At 31.9% G+C, this 12,400-nt stretch overlaps 1 protein-coding gene across 1 annotated transcript in view; it reads right to left on the bottom strand.

Annotated features, from left to right (window-relative positions):
- LOC106467550 (WD repeat and FYVE domain-containing protein 3-like) overlaps nt 1-12,400 on the bottom strand; it is a 104,378-nt gene that overhangs the window by 39,420 nt on the left and 52,558 nt on the right. The window contains exons 26-30 of the mRNA XM_022395746.1: nt 9,918-10,108; nt 8,820-8,972; nt 7,916-7,989; nt 5,885-6,046; nt 4,636-4,733 (exon numbers count right to left, since the gene is read on the bottom strand). Coding sequence (XP_022251454.1) covers nt 4,636-4,733; nt 5,885-6,046; nt 7,916-7,989; nt 8,820-8,972; nt 9,918-10,108 — 678 coding nt within the window. The remainder of the gene's footprint in view (nt 1-4,635; nt 4,734-5,884; nt 6,047-7,915; nt 7,990-8,819; nt 8,973-9,917; nt 10,109-12,400) is intronic.

Here is a 12,400-nt window from a genome sequence, read left to right as displayed (position 1 = left end):
TATAAGTAACCATAAGACCTTAACAAAGCATGGTCTAATATATACAAGTAACCATAAGACCTTAACAAAGCATGGTCTAATATATATATATAAAGTAACCATAAGACCTTAACAAAGCATGGTCTAATATATACAAGTAACCATAAGACCTTAACAAAGCATGGTCTAACCAACTGATGTATTATCGAGAATCGTAGATAATCCATTCAAGTGGTCATGGAACAAGTATTATCAAATATTTATTAAACTGTCGTAATAAAAGTGATAAAAATAAAAAAACATTACGTTTGTCTGTTCTTAAGCGCAAAGCTATACAATGGGCTATCTGTGATGTGTCCACCACGGGTATTCAAACTCGGGTTTTAGCGTTATAAGCCTTCAGACTTACAGGTGAGCCCCGGGGGTATTAATATGAACTAAGCTTATAGAAATGCCTATACAGGATTAATGTCTCCCTCCCCTGCTGGCTCAGCGGAAACTTGTTGGCTTATAATGCTCAAAATTTAGTTTCGACACTCGTGACAGACACAGTTCAGATAGCCCATTGTTTAGCTTTGCGCTTAAATACAAACAAAAGAAAAGGTTAATGGGGGTTATTATTTCCCTGCCTTACCTCGCATATCATTTGTTTAAGGAATACTTTAATTTTTGATGCATAATTGGCCAGGTGGTTAGGGCGCTTGACTCGTAATCTGAGGGTCGCTGTTTCGAATCCCTGTCCCACCAAATATGCTCGCCCTTCCAGCCGTGGGAGCGTTATAATATAACGATCAATCCCACTATTCGTTGATAAAAGAGTAGCCCGAAAGTTGGCGGTGAGTGGTGATTACTAGCTGCCTTCCCTCTAGTCTTACACTGCTAAATTAGGGACGATTAACGCAGATAATCCTCGAGCAGCTTTGCGTGAAATTCAAACCAAAACCAAACGATGCTAAGAACGAAAATAATTAAGACGACACACATATATTGCTCGATGTTAATTGCATCTTTTGTAGGATCACATAAATCCACAAGGGGGCGACACTGTCCTTCTTAAAGGGAAGTACTCAGGTCCAACCGTTAGCAGGGGTTACTTAACATTCATGAGTCGAATTTTAATGAAGCATCGTTCTCGTATTTTTAACTGTCCAAGAAAATTCTGCTTGACCAGGGCCAACTACTCTATTTTCAGATGTCATGCAAATAACGATGTACTTCAAAATTTTCAGAATATAGCCAGTTAAAATATGGCAAACACAGCCATATTACTGTCGAGCCCAGTGTACGGAATGCCATGTCATATATTAAATTTTCCAACTTATAACGTTCTATTTATACTTCGCAACATGTAAGAGTATTGACCCGCGGATATTAACGATTGGCCTAAATTGTTACCTTCATAAAATGTCTTTTTGATCTTTCATCCTTTGTTTCATGATCCCCAGCCAGTTTTTTTTTTTATCTCGCTTCGAGCACGTGTCGTTATCTTCAAGTTGATATCAGTGTTACAACTGTGTTTATTGTTGGTCGTTTTATTATTACTATTATTCGGTAAAAAAAAAAAAGAAGTACGTAACGTCCAGTTCACTTAATGATAAAGAAAACGATTTATTTCTTCTACTACAAGTTTTACAAGTATATTTTGTACAAGTTTCACGTAGCTAACGGTAAATTTAACTTCACAACTAGATAACATCGGAATAAAAATTCTGCTTCCTTGCTAATTTTCTCGTCTGTACTGTACTTCTCATAACAGACAAAGCGACTTTCAAGAAAGTTCGTGTTTATTTGCCACGTGGTCATCTGTGACGTTACAAACTCACTCTATCCAAAAACAATACAAACGTCAAAATTGTACAACTCATAGCCTGCAACACGTATTGTTTTTTACACGTTTAGTTATATAGGAAATGGGATGAACGACTATATAATAGAAATATATTCTGCTGCTGGCTGATAATTCATTTATTTAAATTTAGAAAATGCGCAATAGTTTTGGTAGGGGAAGTACAGGGAAACGAAACGACGCGTATGATGTGTAGATTTAAGTTATTAACGTTCAGCATTACGGACCTCTCAGCTCTGAGAGACCTTCGTAATGGATCACCATTAAATTGTCAGTAGACGGTTTTGAAAACAAAAGTTTGTGTGAAATTGTGTAGATGGTGTCTTCTTAGAAGTTGTAACCTGAAATAATGAAAGCTCAAAATTACTTGAAAAGCTTGTCCACAAAGATGACAAGCGGAATGGCCGAACGACTTGACTGATCGTAGCACGTTCTCAACACTTTCCACTGAGTAACCCGATTTTAAACTTCATGGGTCATGTAGTACGAAGCTGCTCTTTTATTTGTTGATTTAAGAGTCGGGGGCGTAGCCAGACTTTTAAAAAATTATATGATTGGTCATTGGTATCAATAAAAATTAGCTTACAAAGATACTTCCTTATAGTTATCGCCCGAATGATTATGAGTCTCATTCCAAGATATATTGGAGAGACGTCTCCAGAATTACGATGAGCACAGAAAAACAACCTGTACGCACGTGCATATAATGCGTATGCCTAGCTACGTCGTTGTGAGGTTTGTAATTTCGATACATTCTATAAAAACTTTGAATTTTAACGACGATAAATATTTATGAATGGGGTTGTTGTTTTTTTTGTAAGAGTCAAAGTATTCTCGCGTCTTTTCGAAATCTAAATATATGAAGTTTAATGGTAGTTCGTGTGTTTTGCATGCGTCTCGCGCGTTATAGTTTAAAAACGTAGAACCTATGCAATTTCGACAGTTACAGCAGTTGTAGGAGCTGCGTTTTCAGACTTAACAGTCGCCACGTATGATGCATCACTCATTACCAAATACATTTTTAACTACTTCGTCTTTTTAAAGTTTCAAATAGAAATTGGCCAGCTGGTTAGGGCGCTCGACTCGCAATCTGCGGGTCGCGGGTTCGAATCCCCGTCACACCAAACATGCTCGCCCTTTCAGCCGTGGGGGCTTTATAATGTGACGGTCAATCCCACTATTCATTGGTAAAAGAGTAGCCCAAGAATTGGCGGTGGGTGGTGATGACTAGCTGCCTTCCCTCTAGTCTTACACTGCTAAATTAGGGACGGCTAGCGCAGATAGCCTTCGTGTAGCTTTGCGCGAAATTCAAAAACAAAAATATTTTCATGAATATCCTTCTACAGAAATGGCTGTGACATACCTCCAGCCATAAGTATATCAATGGATATAATTCACAGCCAAGTATTTAGGAATTGGCTATGAACCAAAATAAACATGTACTGAGCAGTCATCTGAAACAGCATGGCTTGCTCCTATTAGTTGAAAGTTTTCAAACTATTCTTATTTATTGATATTCACGTGTTATAAAATGAATATTAAAAATATTCTACATTTACTGAGTTTCTCCATATGGAACAAAATTATTCATGCTTTCTCATCAAAAATCAGCAAATTATATAGAAACGGAGATCAAAGTATAATACTTTACACATGAAAAAGACACCTGTTTAGAACAAACTGATTAAAAGTTTATTGTTATATACTAACAAATAAATCTGACAATTTAATGATCAGATCGTATTAACTTATCAACGATACATCTTACTGTCAGTGATACTTTCAGCCATTAATATCTCACAAGGTTTGCCAATTCCATGTGTTGATTCATTTACTTTTTATACAAATAAGTGTTCCACTGAACAGTTAAAATGATGTTTCTACTGCCTGTTTTTTGGTTTGAAGTTAAGCACAAAGCTACACAATGGGCTATCTGTGCTCTGCCCACCACAGGTATCAAAACCCGGTTTCGAGTGTTGCAAGTCTGCAGACATACCACTGTGGCACTGGGGGCATTAATGAAAGAGAAGCTAATGAGCATTTAGTGAGTGATTCAGTTCAGTGTCAGAAGTGAGAGTTTTGTGCTAAGTTTTGACCTAGACATTTGACAGTGACTACAGTATAAGTAATACAGAAACTGTACAAGTTATCATTAATCTCATACTAGACATATGTATGCAAGACAACTATGTTCACTGGACTGTCGTAAATCATATCGTGTTTACATTTTAAGATTTTTTAAAACAGCATCACACATATGAATCACATTGGGGAAGTGCTGTTTCTTGTATATGAGAAAAATAAGTTGACAGATAACGTAAAAGAGTCTAAGAATAACAAGACAAAGTAATCCACTTGCAGCTTCTGCCACGAACCCAAAATTCTAAGCATATTTGATTACTATCACACCTGTGCTCTTTTAATTATCATAAAAACTGAAATTTGAACCGATTTTCTTTAAACTGTTGACAGATGCTAATTCTAACTATTTTACTCTGTTCAAAAGCTAACAAATAAAGAAGGCATTATTGCTACTGGGCTAATAGATAGAATATTTGACATTAAATAATAAAATTAAATTTACTCCCTCCTTCTTTTCTTCTGTAATATTTTATATCTAAACTACAACGGCTTGTGAATAAAAAAACTAAACAATCTGAATTATACGTATCATACCTAACGAGTCCTTTGGTTCATTAAATAATAAAATTAAATTTACTCCCTCCTTCTTTTCTTCTGTAATATTTTATATCTAAACTACAACGGCTTGTGAATAAAAAACTAAACATTCTGAATTATACGTATCATACCTAACGAGTCCTTTGGTTCTGGTCCCGTATGAGAAGGTAACATGTCCTCTTCACTTATACTCATTGTTGGAAGTGTGGCCGCAACAAACTGACCAAATCTGGAAAAAAAGGAAAAGAAAGAAATTCTTAATTCAGGATATTTTTTTTACCAATTCACTAAAACTCACAGTTAAAAAAAAACTTTCCACTCAATTACGATAAGTTTTTGTCTAGACACCCATAAATCATTTCTTGGTACGTCACCCTTTTGTTATACTATCATTTCTCCATTCATCTACTACATGACAAATTTCTTTTCAATAACTACAGGGTTTATATATACATATATATATATATATATTAACAGTAATCCTTAATTCCCCTCTCTAGCCACTCAGTATGGAAACAAGAAATTAATGTGACTTAGAAGTCAAATGACACACTTAAAAATAATATACATGTGAGTTTCAGAGTATAAGTAAATCATTATTAATTCTCAAACCAGGAACATGTCCATTAGTTGATTTGGGAGAAGAACCCCATTGTCAAGTTCTACCCCTGGAAGCCCCCAGCTTAGATATTGTCTTTTAAGGTTTTTAAATTCCCTACGTTGTAACTTCTTTTGACAATGAAATCATTAATTTTTTTCTACTCCTTTATGCTCTCCCCAAACAAAAAAATCAAAAATGCCACTGTCTCAAAAACACTAATTTTGAATTCAAACAACTAGACAAATAGGAGAATGTGAATATGGTACATACAAACATCGAGATCCAGCACGGGCCCAGGTGCAAACATCCTCACTGGGCCCCCCCCTTCTCTCTCTCTCTTTTAACATTTTCAAGAATTTATTAAAAAGAAGATCCTAAATTAGGGCAGCAACGAGCTCATAAACCAGACAAAATTATGGCATCAGCCGTTTTTACCTCACAGTATAAGCATAAAAATGTTAATAAAATAACAACAAATATCTATTAAATCTATAAAGTAACAAATAAATATTAATTATTATTCAAATTATTATTTCAGTCATTCTTAATGTATCAAGCGTCTATACGCAAAGAAAAGCCAAAAACTATGGTTTTTATCATTAAATGAAGATATAGCCTAAAGATGCTTTACGGCATAACCAGGTTTCATTCACCAGTTGCCTCCTTTGTTGTACGTGTTGTATAAATAATGTTAATAATAAATTATAAATAGTCTCTGTAATGAATTAAAACGACATGTAAAAATATAGTCTAAGATACTTAAAACCATAAAAACCTACCTTCTTATATCATTCTTGCGGTGGGTGTTGTGAAGCAATGCAGCTAGTAAGTTGTAGAGGACACGAGATGAATTGCCTGTTAGCCCTGGACATCTTAACACATACAGAAGTCTTGACACCATGTCGACATCTCTTAGAATTCCTAAATTACTTCTGTGTTCACTGAAATATCACAAAAAAAAGTTTCTTAGTAAGAGCATAATAGACAGATAAAAGAATAAAGTAGAACTCTGTTCTAAATCCATATTAACCCCTTCCGTGTCGGGCTTTTTTGGGGAACGAATTAAAAAAAAGTCAGTTTTTTTTTATTTCGCTTTTTTGCATCCTACTTCAGGAAAATAATTTAAAATATGGTGAGAAATGGTTGGCCTAAATTAAGTTGAGCAAATATATTCTGAAACATAGTGGATACACCCCAAGTTATCTCAGGCAAATCACGAAATAGGTTAAACGAACCACTGAAACAGTATGTTTAATAAATCACCGCAAAAATTTAAATGGTAAGTAAAAATTAAAACAATTTTTTCCATGTTCCAATTGAGCAAAACTTTCTTCATTAACTCTCTCACAATGGCATCGGTTGAACTGACCAACTTAATAACCCATTTTGTACTTGTTATAGTTTTCATACTATAAATGTGAATACATTATGTGTATCTTAACAAAAGTTGACATACTTTCAATAAAGATTACAAGTCTCTTGTATACAAAATATTAGATTTTTTAATGAAGTATTTTTTACTATATATTTTTCTGAGAACCACGTCTAACTAATATTTGTACCATATAAGTTGTAAATCATGTAGCAAATGTGCAGCTCACATTATGGTATCGAACTACATAACACATGGAATACTCGTGAGCGTACCTAATGAAAAATTATTAGTATTCTTTATTTTACCTTATCTGGCATTCATATTTTCAAATTTTTACATTTTACTTACTTTTATAATAACAAGTAAAGAATATACGAGAAAAATAAGAAATAAACTACTTATCTGGATCTTCTTTTTTTTCTTCTATGCATTCGACCATTGATGACACTTGATCCTACTTTTTTATACTAATGGTACTACTGCACTAAATAATTTACTATTTAAATAAATAATGTATCAAAGAATGCAGAATAATAACAGGTAAAAAGCAGACAATGTCCCATAACTACCACAAATTTTCTGGCCTGCTAACTATGCAACAAGAGCCATCAAAAATCAAACTAAGCTCATCATTGTCTTTCCTATGAGAATAAAGTTTTAATTGAAAGCATGATTGAGAATTCTCAGTACAGAAAACAATGTAATACAATATGTCATTTGATATAGTAAAACTTTGGCTTTTTATTGGTTATAAATAATATAATATTAAATGTCAGAAAGAACTACTGGCAATTTCTGAAAGAGAGGATGTGACAGGTGGGTGTGGCAAGAGGGGTCTGATTTTCTATTTGATAGCTCTGTAACTAAATAAGATTGAAGGCTATAAAAATTATGTTTTGCCCAAACAATGACATTATAGCAAGCAATTTATGTTTAATTATGTACTTATTGGAGGGGTGGTAAATAAATTAGAGAAGAGGGGGATGCCTTGAGAGAAAATGTCAACTATAATACTAGGGGAAATTCAGGATTTTTTTTTATATTGACTTATAAAATTAAGAACTTAAAACTTACTTACTATTCAAAGTTGGAATATCAGCTATATTAAGCCAAAGTTATTCATATACCATGGTAAAAAAGTAGTTTAATTAAATTTTGAATTTAATTCACTAAAACATCATGATGTGCAAAAAAACATAGCTGTGGAGAAAGTGTTAACGTGAGTAGTAAAGTGTTCAACCAAGAAAATGAAACTACAAGTTTTATTTTTCTTGGTACTTCATAAGTGTGTAATTCTGAAGAGCACCAGCATATACACACAAAGTTCTAGATACTCCTTACATTATAAAACAAGTACTTTATTTTCTATACAACAAGTGACAATAAAGAAAAAGCAAATATATTCTTTTTTTTTATCAAAATTTCAAACACTCACCAGGACTCTGTAACAAGTTCATACAAATGTTCAAATAACGACCGATGCAAGTCACCTGGGGCATTCATCCATACCTATAAAACATGCATGAAAGTAACTGAAACAAAATCTTTACCATTGTAATTATGTATGTGACATAATTCTTAACTGAAATAAAATCATGACCATTATAATTATATGTGACACATTTCTTAACTGAATTAAAATCTTGACAATTATAACTATGTATGTGACATATTCCTTAACAGAAAAAAAATGTTGACTGCTATAATTATGTATTTGACATATTCCTTAACTGAAACAAAATATTGACCATTATAACTAAGTATGTGACATATTTCTTAACTGAAAAAAATCTTGACTGTTATAATAATGTATGTGACACATTGCTTAACAGAAACAGTCTTTACCATAATAACTACATATGTGATATATCTCTTAACTACAACAAAAGTGTTATAATCATGTATGTGACATATTCCTTAACTGAAACAAAATCTTGACCATTATAACTACATATGTGACATATTTCTTAACTGAAAAAAAATCTTGACTTTTATAAAAATGTATGTGACACATTGCTTAACAGAAACAGTCTTTACCATTATAATTATGTATGTGACGTATTTCTTAACCGAAACAAAAAATATATTAAATATATAATTTAAGAAATTACAGCATATTATTTGTCATCATTACTTTAAAATATGGCAGCACATTTCCACAGAAAATAAAACTAAATTCTAAAATTCGTCTTCGTCCACCCATATTTTTGATGATCGTCTACATTGTAAATGCAAATTTTTCATTTCCAAAATTCCTACAATATATGAAATACACACTAATGTTTCACTTCAACTCTTATTTTAAATTCCCATTTCTAAAAAATGAAAACAAAACTTACTTCCAAATCACAAAGAAGATCTCTAAAAGCAGCAACATTCGGAATGACACTAGATTCTCGTCCACTATCCACTGTACCGACCAAAGAAAACGTCAAATGAAGAATATGACTGTTCAATAAAGAGGACTTCTTCTTCAACAGCATGCCCAGTGTCTAATATAAAAATGCCCACAAACGAATGTTTAGTTCTAATTTAGAACAAAGAGACTGTTTCTTTTTGTTCCATCTATTCAAAAGATTGTTATTTCTGAAGTTTCTAGAATTCTTTGATGGATCAACAACTAAAGCAAACCAGTTATACGTGCACCAGTACCTGTCAACATTATGAGCCTGGCTACACTAAAATTTATCGTAGAATATACTAGAAAAAATGTGTAAAGAAAAGTGTTAAAATTTCAACTTAATGGCAGAAAATATAGAAACTTTATAACATTTGTCTTAAATGTGCAAAAAAGTATTTTATTAATAAACATATTTGTATATCTAATATAATCTAGAACTTTCAAATCTATCAATAGCACTTACAACATATCTAGATATCTCATATAATCTAGAACTTTCAAATCTATCAATAGCACTTACAACATATCTAGATATCTCATATAATCTAGAACTTTCAAATCTATCAATAGCACTTACAACATATTTAGATATCTTATATAATCTACAACTTTCAAATCTATCAATAGCACTTACAACATATCTAGATATCTCATATAATCTAGAACTTTCAAATCTATCAATAGCACTTACAACATATTTAGATATCTCATATAATCTAAAACTTTCAAATCTATCAATAGCACTTACAACATATTTAGATATCTTATATAATCTAGAACTTTCAAATCTATCAATAGCACTTACAACATATTTAGATATCTCATATAATCTAAAACTTTCAAATGATTCACAAAGAAAATTATAAAACTGATATGACCACCTTATATAGAACAATCTTCTATATTCGTTCTAAATATACACAGCTAATTAATACACACAAAAAACAATAACAGTTCTTCATACAGATATCAAAAGCTCATTTTGTTTCTACACAATCACATAACACTAAAGTCATTTAAAAAAAACAACAAGAACCTGATATCTGTGCTTCCGGTCCATTTCAATCTCTAGAGCTCTATGACTTTTTACAACACAAACCAGTGCCTTAACAGCTGCATAAACTCCTTCAACATCTTTTGCCATAGCGACCAATCCAAGCAAAGCTGCAGTTCCCCCTACATTCTCAATGGTCACTGCAACTGGCCGAGGAACAAAAGTTCGAGCTCCTGTAAAATAGTCACATATAGAAATTAAAAATTAACGTAATGACATGTACACTTTACACTAACAAATACCATTCTGTCAAAATAAAACAGCATTAAAACTCTTTGATAGATTGTTTAAACAGAGTATTCACGATGAATATACTGGAATGAACGGCAACTCCCTGTTGTTAAAAAAAAAAAGACACAAGCATAGAGGACGACATTTCAAAAGACTCCCGACAAAAGACTATTTTCGATACGAAATGTACAAACAGAGCTATCAGACATAAAAGTTCCAAACACAACTGTAATGGTTTAAAATTATTTTTTTATGTATTTCATTACCAATTACTTCATTGTAATAATGTTAAAATAACATTATTACAATGAAGTAATATAACAATATAATATTACAATGAAGTAATATAACAATATGATATTACAATGAAGTAATATAACAATATAATATTACAATGAAGTAATATAACAATATAATATTACAATGAAGTAATATAACAATATAATATTACAATGAAGTAATATAACAATATAATATTACAATGAAGTAATATAACAATATAATATTACAATGAAGTACATTACGAAATAAAATCAAGTCATCAGAGAAAGTAAATTGTTTTAGTATTAACGATCCTTTTGATTCTGTAAAATTCTTGACCTATGTAATAATGCAATAAATCCAGACTAAGGACTTGCATGTTTGATAAAAAAAATATATAGATAGTAATGTAGAAGAAATAAATAGGATTTGGTAAATGTTGAATAAAATGTGAAATATATAATAATGCACAAGTAAAATAAACAAATTCAAACATGAGTAAAAAAATATTTAAAGACAAAAGCAGTAAGGTAAACATTATGAAAACTCTATTATCAAAAATACTAAACAGAAGCAAAATAGTTTAAATTTTTAATCATAAATGAGACATAAATTTCAATCTATAACACTCGATTATAAGAAAATAAATTAGCTTTGAAAGAAAAGTTTCAAATTTTATACACTGGGGATGAGGAAAATTGTCTTATAATGTATACTGACGCAGACAAATATTATCTTCATGTTGCTTTTTTACATCATATTCACCCTCATACTGTTTTCAATAAAAGTTAGATCTTTTATCTGCATTTTGCTTTTGGATGACACTGCAACGTCCATATTGTTTCCAACAGTGTGGCAGATGGAAGTGTTCTGTCCCATTTCCTAGAATTGTCAACAGGCAATTTGGCTTGGATGTGGTGCCATCTATCCTAAAAGTCATGTACTTCCCAAGAAAGTAACCTCAATGTTGTAAAAATGCAGAGAAAATATTATGGGCAAATCAATGCAATGTAGAAAATGATCAAATATTACAACAGTTATTAAGTATTAAATGAGAAAATTTAAAATTCTGATCGTTTTTACCTTTTGCATTAAAATATAAAAAAATCCTTATTTTGTATTAGTCCTGCAAGCTTTGAAAAGGTTTGCATGGAATTCTTCTTCAAGAATCTCTCAGAAGTGCAGCTGAGTAGAAAATCAACAGACAAAAAGCTCTTACACTTTAATTGTTAGCTTTGAAAAGAAGACAGGTAATATCTGGTCAAAGTTTTTATCATATCTGTTTGTAAGCAGCAGCATATAGAGAAAATTGTCACAAATCGTTGTCCTTATCCAATTTTCCACTTCAATATTCCTCAACTAATTTTTGATATTGTTCCATCACTGAATATTCTGTAGAATTTTATTAGTTTTTTTCTCACCTTCCCAGCAGGTGACACCACCATACACCACTTTTCTGAAGTGCCAACATGTGGTTCTATTTCTCCCCGTGAGAAATTCTATAGAATTGTTTGCAGCACAATATTTCAAACTTTCCAGATTCCATTTTGCTTATATCCATACTGCTTTCCTACGGCAGCAAAAATGAGTCTCAGTATCTTTTCCTTCCCGATTCATTTTTATGCATGCACTGCTCGTGTTTACTATGTTTCACTTAATGTAGCATTCTCTTCCACTTGTATACAGATTCCAGCTGCATTTAACATTTCACATATATTTTTATTTATTAATCTCTACCAAAATGCATGTATATGTACTGTTTATAATCATAAAAAAACAAAATGCCATTCCTGTTCATCGATTGACATTTCGAAGAAGGATATTCATGAAAATATGTACATCTCAGAAGAAGGATATTCATGAAAGTATGTACATCTCAGAAGAAGGATATTCATGAAAGTATGTACATCTCAGAAGAAGGATATTCATGAAAATATGCGCATTTCCGAAGAAGGATATTCATTAAAATATGC

The sequence above is a fragment of the Limulus polyphemus genome, unplaced genomic scaffold (assembly GCF_000517525.1).
Source record: "Limulus polyphemus unplaced genomic scaffold, Limulus_polyphemus-2.1.2 Scaffold2656, whole genome shotgun sequence".
In the NCBI taxonomy this organism is placed as follows: Eukaryota; Metazoa; Arthropoda; class Merostomata; order Xiphosura; family Limulidae; genus Limulus; species Limulus polyphemus.
The sequence above is the reverse complement of the archived record's forward strand: the minus strand, read 5'-3'. Positions and strand labels throughout refer to the sequence as shown.